The 23,211-nt window shown below is 36.6% G+C and overlaps 1 protein-coding gene across 1 annotated transcript in view; it reads left to right on the forward strand.

Moving 5' to 3' along the window:
• Positions 1–23,211, forward strand: part of LOC114053992 (lipoxygenase homology domain-containing protein 1-like) — a 657,625-nt gene that overhangs the window by 410,371 nt on the left and 224,043 nt on the right. Inside the window, 1 exon segment of the mRNA XM_027877094.1 lies at positions 8,291–8,346. Coding sequence (XP_027732895.1) covers positions 8,291–8,346 — 56 coding nt within the window.

Consider the following 23,211-nt stretch of genomic DNA (forward strand, 5'->3'; position numbering starts at 1 on the left):
CCTTCCTTCCTTCCTTCCTTCCTTCCTTCCTTCCTTCCTTCCTTCCTCCCTTCCTCCCTTCTTTCCTTCCTTCCATCTATCTATCTATCTCATCATCTAATCTCTCGGGGCTCTACCGCCTGCTTCCCCCAAATTGTGTGAAAATTTGGTGAATAAACATCTTAGAAAGGCACAGCTTTTCTTTTCTGCTAGGAATAAGTTTTTGTTCACTAGTAGCACTACTGGGTAGTGGAAAAAATACTGAATATCGAGCCAGAAGGCTTGAGTTTCAATTCTGGCTTTGCTATTCACTCCTTGTACAACTCTGAACAAGCTATTAAATTTCTGGGGCTCAAAATTTGTTCCTCTATAGAATGAGGGTTTTCAACTAGAGACCTCTGAAGTTCCTTTCAGCCCTAAATTCAATAATCCTAAATCACCTTTGCAATTCCTTCACCCATGCATAGTTGCATTGTCTCCATGTTTATGAGCTTCTGTACAGGGACTATGTCTGTTTGTAACTTAATTGCCCCAAATTCATGGCATAATGTTGCACATTGTGTCACTTGAGGAAGACTTGTTGTGCATACCCTTTGATCCAGCAATATCACTCCTAGGTATATAGTCAAAGACATAAAAAAAAAGGAAAGGAACCTATTTATACAAAAATATTTATAGCAGTTCTTCTTGTAATGGCTGAGAATCGGAAATTGAAGAGATGCCCATTAATTGGGGAATGGCTAAACAAACTGTGGTATACGCTTGTAATGGAATATTATTGTGCTCTAAGAAATTAAAATCAGGATGATTTCAGAAAAATCTAGAAAGGCAACATGAATTGATTCACAGTGAAGTGAATAGAACCAGGAGAACATTATTCATAGTATATATATATATATCTATAACAGCAATATTGTTTGATGAAGAATTGTGAATGAGTTAGTTGTTCTCAGCAATACAATGATCCAAGACAACCCCAAAGGACTAACGATGAAGCATACTATCTACTTCTAGAGAAAGAACTGATATTGTTTGAATACAAACTGAAACATGCTATTTTTCACTTTCTCCTATTATTTTTCTTTTATTCAAATCTTGTACAGAATGACTAGCATGGGAATGTTTTACATGATTGCACATGTGTAATCTATATCTGATTGCTTATCATCTCAAGAGGGGAGGGGAAGGAGGGATAGAATTTGGAACTTCAAACTTAAAAAAATGTAAAAATATTTTAACATGTAATTGGGGAAAAATATATATACATATATGCACATATATGTACACATACATGTATATGTATATGTATGTGTAATATATAGGAAATATTTGTTGATAAGCAGGTAAATTTTGTATCACCATGGGCTTATGAAAAAATCCTTTCCTTAGAAAATTTGGCCTGAATAATAGGCTCTCTGTTTGCCTGTTCTTCACCCCTTCCCAATATTCTTTTGAAATTATACCAGATTTTGGGGCAGCTCAGTGGCGCAGTGGACAGATCACCAGCCCTGGATTCAGGAGAACAGGAGTTCAAATTTGGCCTCAGACAAATAACACTTACTAGCTATGTGACCCTGCGCAAGTCACTTAATCCCATTGCCTAACCAAAACAAACAAATGAACAAAAAAAAAGAAATCATACCAGATTTGTTAACATACCTTGAGCCCGTACTGTTTGGAGAGTACTTGGGCCTTTGTATATTTGTTTAAGAGTACCCTTGCCTTTGGGGCATATAAGGTATTTAGGGAGCACTAGCACCTCTGGATATGATGACTTGCTGAGCCCTTTAAAGGGCAGCTCATCAATTTTTGGTGCCTACCTCTCACCCAACTCTTACCTGTGGCTCCAAGAAGCTGTAGAATGAGGAGCAGCCACATGTCAATAAAACTATCTCAGCAGATGGGCTAAACTAGCCTGAGTTTAACTGATGGGCCTCAAACCCAAGCATGGGAAGACTCCCTCCATCAGAAGGAGCAGATGAGAGAAATTTGTTCCAATGATCATGAAGGTAGATGAAGCAGGTGCTGTGAAATGCTTAGAGCTTGGTTAGACATTGAAGATACCAAGGTCATCCATTGCATCCCAGGCCATCGCCAGTCATCTTGACTTTTGTCTTGCCACTGGACTTTGGTGATTCTTGAAGGTAGAGTGAAGATGATGACTTTGTAAAATTCTGCTTCACTTATGCCCAATTCACTCAGGAGTCAACACCACCCTGTGATGTCATTGGTCATCTTCAAAATGAAAGACAAACAATAACAACTTCTGATATTATTTGTTTAAAAATATTTTAAAACCTTTAAGATATATAAATATCACAATGTATTCTTATAGAAAAAAATTTTAGGTTTTAGATATTTGTAGAAACAATGCCAAATTCCCATAAGAGTTAAAAAAAATTTCCCTTAGGGTAGAGTCAAGATGGTAGAGTGAAAGCAGTGACTTGCTTGAGCTCTCCCCTAAACTCCTCCAAATACCTGTAAAAAAATGGCTCTAGAAAAATTCTAAAGCAGCAGAACCCACAAAAAGACAGAGTGAAACAAATTTCCAGCCCAAGACAACCTGGATGGTTGATCAGAAAGGTATATTGCGCTAGGTGGGGAGAGGAGTGTAGTACAGTGTGAGCACGTAGGCCTCAGTGAACCTGGAGCAGGCCTCAGAGGACATAATCACAGGCAGCTGTGGTGGTTTCCATACTACTCAACCCATGAACGCCAAAGACCACTTAGAAGGTCAGTGGGAAAAGTCTATGACTGCGGTGAGAGAAGGAGGTAGGTCTCAGCCGCAAGTCTCAAGCACTACCCGGGGCAACGACTGTTTCCTGAGCTTCCAGCCCACAGACTGAGGGGGAATTGAGTGGTTGATCAGAGGGGGATTGCAAGGATCTCTTTTCCAGGGCTAAGGCAGGATTCTCTTGCTTTACTGGTGCTTGGATCTGGGTCACAGTTCTGAGGGGTGGTCTTGGAGCAAGGAGGAATGCTGGTGTGCTGGAGCTTGTTGTGGCTGTAGAGAGGAAACACCTCGCCCCTTATCATATCACCTTGGAAGAACTGAAAATTTACAGGTCCCTAGAAGTGTTTTGAAAACAGCTGTACAAACCCCCAAAGCTTGGGACAGTACACTCTTCACATTGGAAGCAGGCTTTTACCTTAACAAAGAGTTTAAAACTCAAGTAATTAGCCAGGATCACGAGAAAGCAGTGCAAAAGGAGTCAGACTATGTTATCTTACTTTGATGACAAAGAAGATCAAAACATACAACCAGAAGAAGACAACAAAGTCAAAGCTCCTACATCCAAAGCCTCCAAGAAAAATATGAATCAGTCCCAGGCCTTGGAAGAACTCAAAAGGGATTTTGAGAAGCAAGTAAGAGAAGTAGAGGAAAAACTGGGAAGAGAAATGAGAGTGATGCAAGAAAATCATGAAAAACAAGTCAACAGCTTGATAAAGGAGACCCAAAAAAATACTGAAGAAAATAACACCTTAAAAAATAGCCTAACCCAAATGGCTAAAGAGGTCCAAAAAGTCAATGAGGAGAAGAATGCCCTAAAAAGCAAAATTGGCCAAATGGAAAAGGAAGTCCAAAAAATTACTGAAGAAAATACTTCCTTAAAAATTAGAATAGAGCAATTGGAAGCTAGTGACTTTATGAGAAATCGAGACACTGTAAAACAAATCCAAAAGAATGAAAAATTAGAAAAGAATGTGAAATATCTCATTGGAAAAACAACTGACCTGAAAAATAGATCCAGGAGAGAGAATTTAAAAATTATTGGACTTTCTGAAAGCCATGATCAGAAAAAGAGCCTAGACATCATCTTTCAAGAAATTATCCAGGAAAACTGTTCTGATATTTTAGAATCAGAGGGCAAAATAGAAATGGAAAGAATCCACCGATATCCTCCTGAAAGAGATCCCCAAAGGAAAAGTCTTAGGAATATTGTAGTCAAATTCCAGAGTTCCCAGTTCAAGGAGAAAATATTACAAGCAGCCAGAAAGAAACAATTCAAGTATTGTGGAAACACAATCAGGATAACACAAGATTTAGCAGCTTCTACATTAAGGGACCGCCAGGCATGGAATATAATATTCCAGAGGGCAAAGGAGATAGAATTACAAACAAGAATCACCTACCCAGCAAAACTGAGTATAATCCTGCAGGGGAAAAATGGTCATTCAGTCACATAGAGGACTTTCAAGCACTCTTGATGAAAAGACCAGAGCTGAATAGAAAATTTGACTTTCCAATACAAGACTCAAGTGGAACATGAAGAGGTAAACAGGAAAGAGAAATAAGGGACTTATAAAGGTTGAACTGTTTACATTCCTGCATGGAAAGATGATATTTGTAACTCATGAGACCTTTGTCAGCATTAGGGTAGTTGTAGAGAAAAGATTATATGTATTATATATAGATGTAGATATAGATAGATAGATAGATAGATAGATAGATAGATAGATAGATAGATAGAGAGAGAGAGAGAGAGAGAGAGAGAGAGAGAGAGAGAGAGAGAGAGAGAGAGAGATAGAGAGATAGAGGGCACAGGGTGAGTTGAAGATGAAGGGGTCATATCTGGAGAATAAAATTAAATGGTGAGAGAGGATTATACTAGGAGAAGGAGAAAGGGAGAGGTAGAAAAGGGTAGATTATCTCACAAAAAACAAAAAAGTAAAGGCTCTTACAGTGGAGGGGAAATGGGGGAAAGCAAGAGGGAATGAGTGAATTTTATTCTCATAGGATTTGACTTAAGGAGGAAATAGCATACACACTCAATTGGGTATGGAAATCTGTCTTACCCTACAGGAAAATAGGAGGGAAAGGGGTACAAGAGAGTAGGGGGATGATAGAGAGGAGTGCAGATTGGGAAAGGGGGTAATCAGAAGCAAATACTTCTGAGGAGGGACAGGGTCAAAAGAAAGAATAAAATAAAGGGGGAGGGCAGGATAGGATTAAGGGAAATAGAGTTAGTTTTTCACAGCATGTCTACTATGGAAGTGTTTTGCATAACTGCACATGTATAACCTATATTGAGTTGCTTGCTTTTTCAATGAGGGTGGGTGGGGAGGGAGGAAAGGAGAAAATTTGGAACCCAAAATTTTAAAAACACATGTTTTAAAAAAATGTTTTCACATGTAACTGGGAAATAAGAAATACAGGAAATGGGGTACAGAAATCTATCCTGCCCTACAGGAAAATAGAAGGGGAAAGGGATAAGAGAAGGGGAGGAGAGATAGAAGGGAAGGCAGACTAAGGGAAAGGGTATTCAGAATGCATGCTATCTTGGGGTGGGGGGTGGGGTGAGATGGGATGCAAATTTGGAACTCAAAGTCTTGTGGAAATAAATGTTGAAAACTGAAAATAAATAAATTTATTAATGAAAAAAAATTTCCCTTATATACTGAGATATTTGCTACCCAAACATAGAGATATTTAGAAATATCCAGGTAATTTTTTTAATTTTTAAAAATATTCTGTTTTCCAATTACATGTGAAAACAATTTTTAACTTTTTTAAAAAAAATTTTGAGTTCCAAGTTCTTTCCCTCCTTTTTTCCCTCACTCCCTTGTCCCCTCCTTAGGAAGGCAAGCAATTTGATATGGGTTATACATGTGCAGTCACTCAAAACATATTTCCATATTAGTTTTTTGTGAAAGAAAACAAAGATAAAACTCAATAAAAATACATTTTTAAAAAGTATGCTTTGATCTGTATTTCTTAGTCTGGAGGTAGATAGCATTTTTCATCGTAAGTTCTATCTTAGATCATTGTATTGTTTAGACTAGCTAAGTCATTCAATGTTGAACATTGTACAATATTGCTGTTACTGTGTACAATGTTCTTCAGGTTCTGCTCACTTCACTTTGCATCAGTTTATGTATTGACTGATATTTTAAAATGTTCTTTAAACTATTAAGTATCACCTGAATTCAGGTGTGGTGCAATCTAAATTATGCAACCTAATTTGGTATTTTGTTTTGTCTTAGCATATGTTTTAAAACACAAAATACTATTAATAAAATAATGGGGAAATACAAAAGATAACTTTAAAAAAATGTTAGTCTTAATTTCAAAAATGACTAAAAAGTACCAAATAATATTTACATTCCATTTATTACTGAATTACCTTAAATCCAATCTTGCTGGCAGTTTTAGAAGAGATACTTAGAGGGCAATGACCCAAAGACAAACTTAAGAAAATCACATTCATCAGGGGAAAAGGTGCTTTTTCCTATGACCACCCTACTCATATGTAGTTCTAAATTTTTAATAGAAATAGATAATGGATAATAGATAATCTATGTTGTTGTTATTGCTAAGTCATTTCAGTTTTGTCTGTCTTTTTATGACTCCTTTTGGGGTTTTCTTGGCAAAGATACTGGAGTAGTTTGTTATTTCCTTCTCCTGCTCATTTTATAGATGAGGAAACTGGGGCAAATAGAGTTAAGTGAGTTGCCCTGAGTCACACAAGGCAGCATATGTCTGAGGTTGGATTTTGATTTAGGAAGACAGTCTTCCTCACTTCAGGCCTAGCATGCTATCTACTATGCCACCTAGCTGCCTTTTATATAATCTATGCTAATCTCAATACAGTTTTACTTATAAACTAGCAAACACAGTGCTTTATCATTCAACTGTAGATTATGTAGATAGGGAGGAAGAGAAGTTTGTAGCACTTCCTTTATTCAAATTAATGTTTCCTTTTTCTTATCCCTGTTAAAGCTATAGGTCTAAAGAACTTTTTTTTTTTTTTGAGGCAAACAGTAACTGGTGTAAGTAGCATCTACTTGTATAAAAATTGCTTTAACAGGCAATGAAGATCTATAAAATTTGAGAAAGTTTCCCATGATTTTGGAAGTACTTTCCTTTAATGAAATATTAAAAAAAATTCTACCAAGCATCTTTTTATTCCATTCAAAAATAAGCATGATGTTGGTCAATTCCCCCAGTTGCTAATGTCCTCCTCAGAAATTACTTTGTATATGTTTTGCATTTAAGTTTCAATGTACATGTTATTTCCTACCAATAGAATATAAACTCTCTGAGGACAGGACCTATTTTGTTTGTGTCTACATATTCCCAGAGTGAAACATGTCCAGAACATAGCAAGTGCTTAAAAAAAATTGTTGAGTGAATGAAAGATTTAATTGATTTGATTTGATTTGTTTAGAAAAGTTAAGACAATTATTTTCATCAATATCACTTGATTTTATAAAATCTAAGAATGTAATCTTTAAATGAAGCAGTGGATTTTCCAAAGAATTGACTTGACAACTGGACCTTATTAAACAGAAAAAGGAGGTTTTCTTCTCTAGCAGTAAGTAGATTTTACAGAGGAGAGTGATTTTTGACATTTGCTCCATTTAAGGGTTTCCGAGTTTTTTGAACTAAAGGTTTCTTTTAATTAAAATAAATGGAGTTTCTGAAGACCTTGAAAGAATTAAAATTCAAAGAATTCAAAACATTTTTATTATAGTAATCTGCCAACACACTGGTGGTTTGCATGCCTGATTTCTTAATTCTAAATATGATGATGGCTCTTCACAGCAAACATTTAAGAAAATCACCTAATGGCTTCTCTGTACTTAACTAATTATCAGATAGCAGATATAATTTATCATCCAGGCTAAAGTCAAAGCTGCTTTATCTTGGGAGACTCTGATGGAGACTAGAAAAGTTTTTAAAAACACAGACTCATCTCCATCCCATAGTCAGGCATGAGCCTTATATTGTAAAACTGCAGCACTCTATGGTTTACAAAGCACTTTACTCACAACTCTGTGAGGTAAGTAATGCAAGTGCTGTTGTTTTTGTTTTATAGATAGTAAAAGAGACTCACAGAGGTTAATCAACTTGTACATCATCTCATAGCTGGAAAGTGGTAGAGACAGAACTAAAAACTCAGTCTTTTTCTTTCTACATTTCCTCTTTGGAGAGAGCACAACATGAAGACAGAATCAAAATTGTCCTTATAGACTCAAGAGAGGTAATGCCAATTGATGTGAGTTTACATTTTTAATCATGCTTCAGGGCATTCGTAGCAAAGCCCATATTTTGGACTAGCCAGTCTAAGACCCTAATGTGCTTTTACTAGAGAGTCCTCCATCACCTTTTGGATGAAAGTTGAGTTGAAAGACTGAATTCTTAAGAATGGTTTCACTTGGCTTTAATTCATAAGAGTTTTTATTAAAAAAAAAATTCTGTCTGTAATAGGCCTTAAAACATATTTTCTTTATTTCATTTTCCTTTCATAAAAATACATTTCATTCCAACCGTTTTATCCCATTAATCTATTTACTCCTGTCCACACAGATGGCTGGATGAGTACCAAGATGATGGGAAGACTGAGAGAGAGCTGCTTGCGAAAAGTAAGTAAGGTGAAGCTGATTGATAACTTTTTTGAAAGGTTGATTGGTTCTGCAGCTGAAATCTTGTTTTTTTGAAGGCTATCAATCTTATGTCAATGTTGTGTTTGACTTGACCTGATACTCAAGGAAAGATGTTGGACCAAGGGTTGGTTTGTTCTGGACAAATTAATTTCCTTTGAGAATTTCAGTTATTGGAGAGACTGTATCATTAGTTTATCTGACCAGAAATTCATCTACTAATTTATAAAATGTATTTTTAATTTTTTCAATATCTATGGCTTAGATAAATAACTTGAATAGGAACTGATTGGTCAATATACATAATTTTCATTAGCCAGGGGTGTGAAGAGGTAGTCCAGTCTAGTGGATAGAGGATAAGCCTGAAAGCCAAGAAGATCTGGATTCGAGTCTTGCTTGTAACACACATTAAATGTCTTTTTTTTTTTTTTTCTTCTGGTGAGGCAATTGGGGTGAATACCTTGATTTTTTTCTGCCTCAATATCTTTGCTTATGCTGATCTCTATATCTCAATCAATAGATCATTGAACAAATATTTATGAAGGATCTATATTGTGCCAGGAACTGTAGTAGACATTAGGGATGCAAACAAAAAAAGAAAAAAAATTCTTTCAAGAAGCTTACATTCTGCTGGGTGAGTCAATGGGCACAAAAAAAAAGGCGAACTGTCAAGCAGTTTATTTGTGAAAGGCACCATGTTAGGGGCTGAAGAGAAGTACAAAGGAGAGATACAGACAAAGCACTCTGGGAAATTTTGAAGAGGGAAAGATCATTTTCAGCTGGGACATTTTCATGGAGGAGATGGTACCTAAAGCTAAGTCTCAAAGAGAAGTATTTCAACAGGCAGAGGTAAGGAAGAAACACATTCCAGGAAAAAAATGCCTGGAACTAGAAGAAGGTTGGATAAACTCAGAAATGGCTAGATCACAGTCCAATCTGGCTGAACCATACAATGTTTTTAAGGGGTATGATGGGAAATAAAGCTGGAAAAATAAGTTGGAGCCAGATTGTAGAAGTCCTTGAGTCCCAGGATAGTCAGGAAATGTCATCTAAAACCTATGTGTCTTTGGTCATCCTGCCGCTAAGAAAATTAATTCAGTCAGGAAGAACTGCACATTTCACTTCTGGAGGTAAAATCTCAATTATGGATAGTATCACTCAAAACAGAGAAGGACAAATCCATTAAATATGTCTCCTGTTGACCAGAGAAAGGAAAAGAAAAAAAATGTGCACTCTAGTGTACACAGAACATAAGAGTTTTCAAAATGGAAAGCAGAAAAGAAGTGGAATGGGTTTTGTTTTTTATTTGTGGAGTATAAACTGGATTCAGAAGAATTACTATTGAAAGAATTAACAGGATGGAATTCTTTGGAAATTCTGGCAAGGTGGTAAATATGTGACAGTAAAGGCACTCTTAAGTGCTTTTTATTTTCAGTGTAGTATCCATTTCTTCAAAAATCATGCCTGTGTTTTTACCTTTTATATCTGAAATAAAGGGGAGAGTGGAATTAATGCATTTAACTTATTTAGGGAATCAGTTACTTGAATTAGTCAACCATGATATAAGTGTGGTGATAACATTAATACCTAGCATACATGCAGTGCTTTAAGGTTTTTGAAGCACTTTTACACACATTTACCCATTCTCTCAATAATCCTGGGAAATAGGTGTTGTTACTACTCCTATTTTCCAAATGAAGAAACTGAGATGAAAAAGTTAAATAATTTGCCCAGGGTGTTACACAACTACTAAGTGTCTGTGCCACCTAGTTGCCTAATAAGTGGTTAAATTTACCTCAGAGTCTGAATATAGACCATCCCCCCCACAATTTGACTTAGACAAAACCTGAGAGGACCAATAATGATGCTATTATTATGTGAAATGATAATAAAAAACAAAAATGAGAACAAAAATGTTAAAAATAAATAAAATATTTTATTTCATTTGAATGAAATGTTAAATGAAAAACTTTGCACAGAAATATATGTATATATATATATTTATATGCATATATATGTATGGGTTTGTATATATGTATGTATACACACACACACACACACACACACACACACACATATAGTGACCCTGTATAATTATTTTTCAATATGCATTTATATGTGTTTGTGCATGTTTCTTTTCCAAGAGTACTCAATGTAGGACTGCAACATATTATTCTATTTAACAAAAGCTATATTAAAATTCAACACATTTAATTACTACATACCATGTGTCAGGCACTGGGGATACAAAGACAAAATGAAATAATCTTTTCCATCAAGAAATTTACTTTCTTCTGGGGTGGGATACAACATGTACACAGCTAAGTCAACACAAATATGAAGGCACTTGAGAATCACTATGGTGAATCAGACATAAAGTTGATTTTTGGAGACAGAAAATCATGGGTTCAAGTTTCAGCCACCTCTGACAGACACTGGCTATGTGACTCTAGGAAAATCGTTTAACCTCTTAGCACATCAGGCAAAACTCTAAGACTATATGTTGGAGGACAAATACCAACTGCATCAGGAGAAGGGGGTCCTCACTGAAAGCTACCTATTTAGATAAAATCAAGGTCCTCATCTTAAAAAAACAAAAAATTCAAAAGAAAGGGAATACTAACAATTGGAGTGCTCAGGAAGCATCTCTTATAGGAGGTGGCACTTGACTTAAGACATTGGAAGCTAAGGATTCCAAGAGGCAGGGGTGAGAAGGGAATATATTCTAGGCACGTGTGACAGCCTTTGCGAAGGCACAGAGATGACAGATGACAAGTCATGTTTGGACATCAGCTAGTAATCCAGTTTGGCTAGAATACAGAGTATATTAAGGGAAATAATATGAAATATGCCTGGAGAGGTGGGTGAGGGCCAGATTCTAGGGAATTCTAAATGCTAAACATTAAATGCCAAAAGAAGACTTTGCATTTTAGTCTAGAGGAAACAAGATTAAGATCTTTTGAGTGAAGGAGTGACATGGTCAGATATGCATCCTAGAAATATTAATTTGGCAGCAATGTGAAGGATGGATTAGAGAGGTCATACTCTGGTATGGACAGAAGCAGGAAGATCAATTAGGAGATTCATACAATAATATAAATGAAGAGTTATGAGGGCCTGAATTAATGCTAGATATTTTGTGGAGGGTGAATAAAACAAACCACTTTGTAGTTTTACTGCACACTTCCTAGCACATAGTAGGTGATTAATGGTTGCTTGTTGACTGATTTTTAAAAAGGGCTCTAATGTGTGTTGCCTCATCCTCAATTAAAAAAAAAAAACACATGAGGCAGATGTGAGAGTGTCTTATTCCCACATTATAGTTGTGAAACTAAGAGTCAGGGAAATTTAAAGGGACATGTCTGAGGAAATGTGCCTAAAGTGGTTGTGCTATTTGCCTGGATAATCAATCCCTTAATATCCATTAATAATTGTATAGGTAAAAATAGGGCAGTGTTAAAGAGTGACAGTTTAATTAATCTGAAGGATATGCAACTTCCTTGTGACTTTCTTTGTTGAGCTGATTCAGTGCTATTATTGGGAAAAAAAGTGGCAGTTCTCGGCTAATATTATCTATCACAGTTAAGGAGAAATCTGCAGTTTTCTGCGCTGATAATCCCCTTGAACAGTTAAATTTTAATTCACTTCTAGTAACAAAGAAACCTCCACAGGTGGTCCTTCTTTTCAAATTGATGTTAGTAAAGGAAGGAGACTCATTATGATTCTAAGAGGCAGGGAGAGGCAGTGTGCTGAGCATTGGACCAGAAGTTCAGAAGATGTGAATATTAATCTTGATTCTAGCAGTAACTTAGCCAGTGACACTGGGCACATAATAACAGCATCCTCAGACCTCTATTTCCTTGCCTGCAAAATGAGGATAAACACATCCAATCAATTTGCACATGCCTTTTATATGAAATAAGTAACAGCAGCATTGATCATTGAATCCTAATAATGTTCCATCTAATTATCAATTGAATACATATATAGGGGAAGGGAAAAAGATCACAAATTCATCAGTTATCATTTCTCTGAAACTCTCCTTGTCTTAAGAAATGGTGTTTAATTGGGTGTTTTGGGAACTCCTCAAGATACTTAAAAAACTCATTCTTTGTTTCTTTCCAATTGCTTTTATGAATCTGTTCTTACCCTAGTGAGTTATTCTTTAGGGGAAAAAAGGGACTTGAGAGATGTTTTGTTTACGGTAATGTCACTTTTGATAGATAGGAGAAGCTTCTGCAGGAAGCCACATTTAGGTGAAAATAGATTTTAAAGAGACAGCAGGAGCAACTTCATGTCAGAGTGCATACAGGCTTCCTTGGAGTATTCTGAAATTACAAAATTAGTTTCAAAAGCTGAGTATAATCTTTTTCTTGATTCAATTAAATTACAAGTGATGAAAGGGCAAATATCATCAACTTAATTCAACAAGCGCGTATTGAAATATCTACTATGTACCAAGCACTATGTGCCAAGCAGATAAAAAGAAGACTGAGAAAACACCCTCCCCACCCTGCCAAAAAAAAAAAGCCACATAAAATGTCTGTCTTTTTCAAAAGTCTGTTGAGGGAATACAGTAAGTAATTAGATAAGTATATCTGCTATTTTAATTTGAGCAAGGAGTTGATTTGAGTAGTGAAAGAATAACTACAGGGAAGAGATAGGCTTCCCATAGGATGTTGTCTGTGATATTTACCCAATAATCTATCATCATTCAATGAGAGGAGACTAGCTCAGACCTATTGTTGGATACCCTAGGGAATTTGATGTACTTCCCCACTACTAGGTGGTCATCTAAGACATGAGGGCTGCAGGAGGCAAGAAGGGAACGAGTATTCTGGATGAGGACAACCAGCCTTCTTGCTGGGTAGATATGGACAAATTAGCAAAGGTGTATAGATTCAGCTATTTAGGGAAGGAAATTTGGGGTCATTTTTAAAGTAATTTTGTTTGTATAATTTGAAGTACAAAAATGTATTCAAATGTTCTTTTTTTTTTAAAACAACCCCCAACAAATTTTTATTGCAAAATTGATTTTTTATTTGAAAAGAAACTTTATTTGGGAAATAGGCACTGTTTAGTCTTAATGGAGCCTTTCCCCCTCTTAATGTTTATGTGAAGTTTAAAAAGCTTCTCTGAGTTCTTTAATTCCTTTTATAGATTTCAGGGGTGTTATTTAAAGACAGTGATAACCAAACTGCTTCCACCAAGGACTCCTTTGGGCCTTCTAATTAAATTCTATAGACTGTTTACCATTTTTATTTTTATACCCAGGTTTCCCTTACTGTTCTGCCCCATGGTTTTAACTTCATGGTAACACAATAGCACTGTTTTCTCTCTCTAACATATTTCCAGTTAGCTAACATCAAAATACTGGCGCATAGGACCAGGAGCTGGAAGGGAATGAAGACATCATTAAGCCCAACTCTCTTGTTTTACGAATAAAGAAATTGAGGTTGAAAAATGTTAAATGATGCACTCAAGTTTACAAATGTATCCTGTGATAGGGTTAAGATTTGAACCAAGGTCCTCCAACACCAAATCTGGTGGTCTTTTCATTGCACCGCATTGCTTCCTTTGGTGTACACATCAATGTAGGAGTTTCTTTGTTACATAATGGGAACTTCTAAGACAATGAAAACAGATGTTTAATTTGTGCTGTTCCGTGATTAGCACTTCTATGCTGGGTTGTGCCAAGTTATGGTTTTAAAGATTTTATACAAATGAATCCTCTTTCACAATCTCAAACACATGTACTATCTGATAGCAATAATAATTACTTCCATTTCCTAGGAATAGGAAATGAAATGCTGAGACATTAAACAACTTGCTCAAAGTCACCTGCTGAAGTTTAGGCCTTCTTATTTCTAACCACAGCTGCATCCTTTTAAATAAATGAGGATGAACATTTAGCTATCTCTTCATATTCAGCAAATGCAAGCTGTCAGGGTCCCCATATGAATATATCTTTAGCAGTACTTTTTCACTCATGCCTTCTATGTCTGATTACTTTAAAAACAATGCCTACAGAAATGGTAGAAGGATGATTTTTTTCCCCTTCTGGCTCTATTGCACCAGCAATTCCAAGCTCAAAAATCAGTTGATGATCACATTCCATGCTACCTTTGTCCCTGCTCTTTTATAAGTCTCACTTGTCTAATAGATAACATTTATATTCTCCAGTGGTAGAAGATATAGATTCAATGGCATCCATATATATATATATATACACACACACACACATATATATATATGTGTGTGTGTGTGTGTATATGTATATATATACACACATACATACATACATACACACATATAGATATACACACATATATACACATATATGCACACGTACGCATACACAAATACATATACATACATATCTATGTGTATTCACACACACATATATATACACACACACATACACACATATATAGATGTACGCACATATATACACATATATATGCTCATATACACATACATAAATACATATACATACATATCTATGTGTATTCACACACGTGTATATATATATTGATTAAAAAAGATAGCAACGTGGTTCATATCAAGCTATTGCTAATAAGTTTTTTAAATAAAGCTAACATTATTTTATGATGGTAATGATTATCTATTATTTATACATGTATACATATATGTATATATATGTGTATGTGTATATATATATGAAATTTGAACTTTCCCCTCTATGTGGACAGAGCTATCTTTTCTCCCGAGCTCAAACTCTCTTGTTACATGATTTCCCTTGGCCGTTGGACTCGCCTTAATTTACTATTCAACCACACACACACACACACACACACACACACACATGTACACACACATATATACACATATATGTATATATATACATATACACATATACATGAATACACACATATACATACACATACATACATATGTACCTATATACACATATCTACATGTGTGTGTGTGTGTGTGTGTGTGTAAAGCCTCTAGCCTGTTCTCACTGTAAGGTATACAAGGTTAATAATATTTATAACTCACATGTATACAGGGCTTTAAAGTTTACAAAGCACTCCCTTTAGATACCTGTCATGTCCCACTCTTTGTGGCCTCATTTGGGGTTTTCTTGGCAGAGATACTGGAGTGGTTTGCCATTTCCTTCTCCAGCTCATTTTATAGATGAGGAAACTGAAGTAAACAGGGTGATTTGCCCAGGGTCACACAGCTAGTAAGTGTCTGAGGCCAGATTTGAACTCAGGAAAATGAGTTTCCCTAACTCTAGGGCCAGCACTCTCTCTACTACACCTCCTAAGGACCTATATTAAATAATGTAAGTACTACCAATGCATTTTACAGATTAAAAACTGAAATTTAGAGAGGTTGAATGCCTTCCCATGGTCACAAAGGTGAGGAAAAAGAATTTCAGAGTGACTAAGTGGTTAGTAAGAGTAGACTGAAAGGGCTAATTAGTAAAAAGTATTGAAGTCAGAATTTTATTGTTTTTGGCCAAATATCCTTGTCAAAGTTATATCCATCCACAGATTGTTAGAGCTAGATGGAAGTTTATATAATATATGGTCTAACCCCTTCATTTTATAGACAAAGAAAATGAACTGAGAGAGTACTTCTTACCCCTCAAGTTCTTAAGCCTAAGGAAGAGGAATTTTCAGAAGAAAGAACAAATGAACTGTCATCATAGGAGGTTCTAAGACAAACAGTCCTAGTGTTTTATGGTACAAAAATGGATAATGCTAATTTCATAAAGGTAATAATAAGATCAATACATCTCTTTATTAAGATCATAGGGTCTCAACTTTTTTCTCTGAATTTTACATCAATCACTCAACAAACATTTTTTAAACCCTTCTGCTAGGCACTGTGCCAAATTCTGGGGATGAAAAGAAAAACAGTCTTTGGCCTCAAAGATTTTACATCCTAATGGGGGAGACAACATGTATAGAAAAAGGCACATAAAGGACATATTCAAAGTAGAAGGAACATAACATTGGAGGAGGCAGTACTAGCAGCTGGGGCTGAGGAAACCTGGGAAAATCCTCCTGCAGAAGGTGGCCCTGGAGCTGAGTCATGAAGAAAGCCAAGAATTCACAGAAGCAGAAGTGGGGAGGGGGGGAGTATTCCAGGCATGGTGGATAGCCAGAGCAAAAGGCACAGAGAGGGGAAGTGGAACATGACGTATGAAGACCATCAAACCAGTATTTTTGGACCACAGAGTGAGTGAAGAGTGATTTCTAAGAAGATTGGAAAGGTAGGAAGGGTCCAGGTTGTGAAGAGCTGAAAAGCTTTACATATGGGTGGTGGTGGTTGGGGAGGAGAGTTAATTTTTGGTCCTAGAGAGTAATAAGGAGCTCCTACAATTTATAAAGTAGTGGAGTGACATGTTTAGAACTACATTTTACTAAAATTACCTTGGCAATTGATTGAATAGAGGATATGAGGATATATCACAGTAAGGAGGAAATTACATCAGGGAGACAAATTAGAAGGCTGTTGCAGTAGCATAAACAAGACATGACAAAAGCCTGAAGTAGATAGAGGATGCATATGTGAGAATTACCTAACATGTCATACTACCTACCTTTTTGGGGCAGCTGGGTGGAGCAGTAGATAGAGCTCCAGGTCTGAAGTCAGGAAGACTTATCTTCCTGAGTTCAAATCTGGCCTCAGACACTTACTAGCTGTGTTACTCTGGGCAATTCATTTAACCCTGTTTGACTCAGTTTCCTCATCTGTAAAATGGGCTAGAGAAGGAACTGGCAATCCACTCCAGCATCTTTGCCAAGAAAACCCCAAATGGGATCTTGAAGTGCTGGACGTGACTGAAAAATGACTCAATAACAGCAAACTTACCTTTGCAGAGTTGCTCTTAAGTGAATGCAAATTAGAATTGTCTAGTGTGGTTTCAGATGTTCTGGGCAAAGAAAACATTCCAGGGAATTTTCTCTAGCCCAGGGCTCTACAAGAGAAGTTCGCTTGACTAGAGGAGATGGCTGAGATCAGACTTTAATCATATCAATGGGCATTGCTGGATAATAGATAATCATCATCATCATCAAATAACATTAGCTTTATTTAAATAGCTTATTAGCAATAGCTTGGTATGAACCACGTTGCTATCCTTTTTAATCAATAGGCCTTTATTAATAAACGCTTACTATGTTCCAAGCACTGTGTTAAATGCTGAGATACAAAGAAAAGCAAAAACATAAAAATAGTTCCTGAACTCAAGGAACTCATGTTCTTTTGGGAAAGATAGTATTTAAATGAGTATATACAAGATAGCTCTGTCTTTCTCTGTTTCTACATTTGGGGAAAAAAAGCAAACAAACAAACCAAAAAACCCCCACAATTACAGCTTTCATTGATGTTGGTAATCTATCTACTATTCTGCATGGTAGGTCTTTCAACAACTGCTTGAAATTGCCTTGTTGTCCCCTTGGCTCTGAAGATGTTAGGATCATCCAGAATTCCTGACTTTTCCCAAACTTGAATCCTTTCGGCAGATAGGACATCATTACTATGACCACAATAGCATTTTTGGTCAGACAGCCACCTAGAAACTCCTTCTGAAGCAGTTTCCTGACAAATTCCTCTTTTATGACTACATTCTCATAGCCCCGGCTTTGATTAGGACAAATAAACAAGCAAAAACTCAAACATGCCAAAGTAATAATGATTTTCAAAATTATCTCCTCCTACCTAAAAAATTTAAGCATATTTCAAAGAGCGTTGAACTTTGAAGTCGGAAGCCTAGGTTCCAGTCCTGGTTCTATCACTTAACTCTTTGGCCTTTGGCAAGTTCATTAACCTCTGCAAGCCATGGTTTCTCTAGGAATTGTTCTTCAGGGAATTATAATGCTTCTATTACCTACCTCATTGTATTATTGTGACAGTATTTTACAAATGGCATATCAGAGATATAAAAATGGCTAATTCTTCTTTTCATTGGAAGGTCTCTGTTATAAATAACCTAGTCCTAGTATAAATCTTGCATTCCTTATATTGTGCCATACACAAGCACATATTTTTTTAAAGAATCATACTGGGAGATTGCCCTATCTTGCCCCACAGAATGTTTCACTGCACATTCTTTAACGTGATTCCCCTCTATGTGGACAGAGCTATCTTTTCTCCTGAGCTCAAACTCTCTTGTTACATGATTTCCCTTGGCTGTTGGACACACCTTAATTTACTATTCAACCAGCAAGTGATTTGGAGGCATCATCATCTCTAAGATTTCAGGTTGGATTTGCTTGACACTGGTTCTTAGAGAGAGAGGATGAAGGGAGGTGGGGTAGTAGATACAGCACTGAGTCTAGAGTCAAGAAGATGAGTTCAAATCCAGACATTTACTAACTGTAACCCTAGGCAAGTCCCTCAGTTTCTTCAACTGTAAAATGGGGATAATAATAGCACCTGCCTTCCATTGTTGTTGTGAGAACAAAATTAGATAATATTTGTAAATTACTTAAAATGGTACCTGGCACTGTAGTAAGTGCTATATAAATGATAGCTATTATTATTATTATTATTATTATTATTAATTATTATTAGTGGTAGTGGTTTATGAATCAAATCAACTGACGTTAAGAAAGCAAGTTGTTTCAGTGTCAAAGGCCTATCTATATTGCTATGCTTCTTTCTTCTGAGCATTTAGCAAAGTGCCTGGCACAGAATAGGTACTGAATAAATGCTTGTTGATGCCTTCTTACTATAACCCATCTGGTTCCTGAGAGTGACCAGGGTATTTGGTCACTCATCTCACTCCTTTCCCTCAACTCCCATAAATCTTCTGGTTAATGAGCATTTGCCCAAGCTTTCCCTAGCTTATCTTTCTCTGCTCTCCTGTATATGAGTACTCTCAATATCTATTATTTGGTCTCTGGTTTTTGACTTATTGCTGTCCAGACACATATCTGATAAGCTTTTTATAGGAGGCCTCCAGATTGAGCAGATAGAGCACTGATTTTGGAATCAGAGGATGTAGTTTCCATTATTTTCTGTCTCCACTTCTGAAGTTTGCTCTGTGCCTGTGACCTCGGTCAAGTCATTTGACCTCCCTATGCCTTAGCTTTCTAATCTATAATCTGAAAGGGTCATTCCAGATGATCCCAGGTCCTTTCCAGTCTCGGATCTATGATTCTGTAATCTATCCTCGGTCGTTCTTCTGCCATCTTCTTGGTGAAAACCAGCTCTTGTCCTACTCCATAATCTAGAAATAAATAAGATAAATTAAGTTAAAGTGAAATCTCTATCAGTAGAGAGCCACCAATGCTCCAGTGAGTAGGCTTAAATTAGTTCCATGTCAGGCATGATCCAGATGATAAAACACCAATTTTCCCTGGTTTAGACACAGAGACATTCCCAGTGTGGCTTCCCTGACTGCTGTCTGGTCTCTGAGCTAAAGCCTAGGTCCCTTTAGTGTAATTTCTCTCCAACATCCCACTCCGATTATTCCAGCCATCCTTTGCGTATCATCTTCAGGAGTTAGTCCCTGAGAGTCATGCTCCTATCCTTTATTTTAATGTATTCCCCATCCCACCATATCCACTCATTTGGCATATACACCACTTCCCCCACCAGGTTGGTTTAATCACTCATTTAGTCAGTAAGTGTTTAATACATACCAGACACTGTCCTAAATGCTGGGATTACCAATAGAAGGAAAAATAAAGGCAGTCACTGCCTTCAAAAAGCATACATTTTAATGGGAAGGGAAAGGAAAAGGAACAAACATTTATAAGTGCCTACTACATACTAGACACTGTGCTAAATGTTTTTTTTTGTTTTTTTGTTTTTTGTTTTTTACAAATATTATCTCTTTTGATCCTCACAACAACGTTACAAGGTAGGTGCTATTATTATCTCCATTTAGAGTTGAGGAAGGTCAGCTAGGTGATACAATAGACAGAGTGTCATGCTTGGAGTCAGGAAGACTCATTTTCCTGAGTTCAAATCTGGCCTCATTCGTTTAGTAGCTGTGTGACCCTAGCTCACTTAATCCTGTTTGCCTCACATTTTTCATCTATAAAATGAGCTGGACAGGCAGCTAGGTGGTGCAGTGGATAGAGCACTGGCTTTGGATTCAGGAGGACCTGAGTTCAAATGCGGCCTCAGACACATAGCACTTACTAGCTGTGTGACCCTGGGCAAGTCACTTAACCCCATTGCCTAATCCCCCCCCCCAAAAAAATGAAATGAGCTGGAGAAGGAAATGGCAAACCACTCCAATATCTTTGCCAAGAAAACGTGACCCAAATGGGGTCACAAAGAGTCACAGATGACTGAAATGACTGAACAACAGCAACATTAGTTGAGGAAACTGAAAAAACTAATGGGAAAAGACAACATAAGAAATAAAGCTAAAAAAGGAGGAGAAAAATGTACTTGGCTTGGGGTCCTTAAAGAGGAAGTCTGGAGAGGAAAGAGACATGGCTGGCCTGGGAACATGCTTTTAATAGAGATTTTGACATTTAAAAAAGTTCAAGAGACATAGTTTCTGGATAATTAATTTTATTAATAATGCTAGTATTTTATTAATAAAAGAGGTCAGTGGCACTCAAATGTCAAAGACAACCATGGTTGTGGGCTCACAGCTTATATGCCTTTGGAAAAGTGGGTGTTCCAGAAAGTGGCAATCAACTTTGGTTGGTTAACAATTAATAAGAGAATGGATATTACAATGAGAAGTAGATTCACTCCCATGAGGGGATGAGAGAGTGACATCATGTCAAAGAGACTATCTCTATGCCTAGACCACCCTCAGCTTCTGGCAATCTAGGACAAAGGATCTACCTCCACCAAAACTTGCTTGAGTAGAACACAATGAACAGGAATTCACCTTAGAGATTCCTTGTAAAGGTGGGTAGGGTTTGATCATAATTCAGGAGAAAATTAGTTCAACCTTCAGAAACTGAGCTTTTGAAATGAAGACTTTAGAAAAAAAAGTGAACTCTAGATCTCCCCAAATCATTAGTTATTAATAATCATTTCTCTCAGGTTCTAGAAAGAGCCATGTAATTAGAGGGAGAGGCTGTAAGGGTGGAGGATACTTCTAGTATGTGAATTCCAAGGCTGGAATGAGGCTTTAGGATGAAAAACTGGGTCCTGGTAGAGTCTTGACTGCAACTTGGAAAGAAAGGAAGTTTACCCAGAATATCTTCTGGGAACTTGACATCTGAAGTTTCAGTCAATCTGAAGCAGCATGGTATGTGGAGATTTCCCTGGGCTGGGATCCAGGAGAGACCTGGGTTTCAAAGCAACTTCTGTCACTTGATAACTGTGGCCTGTATAAGCCTCAGCTCCTTCCTTTGCAAAATAAGGATAGTATTGTAATAACTGTTGTAATGACCATACAAAGTCAGAGTGCAGGGAGATCAAATGGAAGTTGGAGAAATGATTCAGAATTGATTTGTATGCTGTGAGTGCCATTTTCTCCTTCACTCACCTTAAGATCCAAGGACTGTGTATTTCAGTGAGTTCAACTGAATTCTAGTTGCAAGTGCATATATATATGTGTATATATATATATATACACACACATATATATGTATGTACATATATATGTACACACACACACACATATATATATATACATTATTCACATGAAATAGCTACTTTATGCCTGTGTCCCTCAGTTTCACAGTCCATATAAGAATAATGATAATGACATCAAATTCAATTTTATGTGGGTGTGACTTGGGTCCTCCACTAGTGACAGTCCATCCCATATTCCAAACAATAGTTTCATCTCTAAATGATGAAAGAAGCTCAATTAGAATGAGAAAAAATTCAATTTCATTATATTTTTCAATCCATTACATTCATATTTAACAAAATTATGCCTATGAAAAGTGCTATATGAGAACTGAGAGGGGCAGCTTGCTATCAATAAGGGAACAAAGAAGAAAAGTTTCCTAGAGCTGAAATTTCCTATGGGTTTTACAGAATAATAACAGCAACAGCAAATATTTTAAAAAATTCTCTAATGTCTACAAAATTATATATATAATATATTATACAATATATAATTATAATACATGTGTGTATATGTGTATATATGTGTGTGGTACATATATATATATTATATATATATATACACATAAAATCTCATTTATTTTTCAACCATCCTGTGAGGTAGGTGGTCTTATAAACCGATGAGAAAACAGAGGCTGAAAGAGCTTGATTGACTTGTGCAGGGTCTCCCAGCTAGTAAATATATATATACATATAATGCAGGATTCAAACATCTTTCTGATTCCAAGTCTAGCACTCTATCCAAGGCTGGCTGCCAGTGTGGGATACAGTTTTTAACCAATGAGGAAGAGGAGATAGATCATCATAGGGGAATAGCTTGAGGAGAGGCAGAACCACAGAAACTTTCAAAGTCATACTTTGCCAAAGGCAGATTCCCAAGTCCCTTAGAAAAATGTAAATAGAAATGGTCTACCAACATGATGAATTTAACCAGCTTATGTGAATCTGAATCAGCATTGATCTCCTAGAACCTGAAAAATAGGACTCACAAAGGCATATTCCTTTCCCTCTAAGAAGGTCACTGCTTTGGAAGATGTCTTCTTTCTTGCCATGAAACCTTTTGCTTACTGTCACCAGTAATAAAAACCAAACCAAACCAAACCAAAAACTGAAACAAACAAATAAAAAAAACCAACCCACTACTACTACAATGCCCTACCCCCTGAAAAAAAACAAAAACAAAAACAAAACCCTTGCAATCTTTGCATATTGAATGCTCAGGTTAGGAAGGAAGGAAGGAAGGAAGGAAGGAAGGAAGGAAGAAAAAGGAAGGAAGGAAGGAAGGAAGGAAGGAAGGAAGGAAGGAAGGAA

Source organism: Vombatus ursinus, unplaced genomic scaffold, assembly GCF_900497805.2.
Source record: "Vombatus ursinus unplaced genomic scaffold, bare-nosed wombat genome assembly UNPS02014812.1, whole genome shotgun sequence".
NCBI classification, from domain to species: Eukaryota; Metazoa; Chordata; class Mammalia; order Diprotodontia; family Vombatidae; genus Vombatus; species Vombatus ursinus.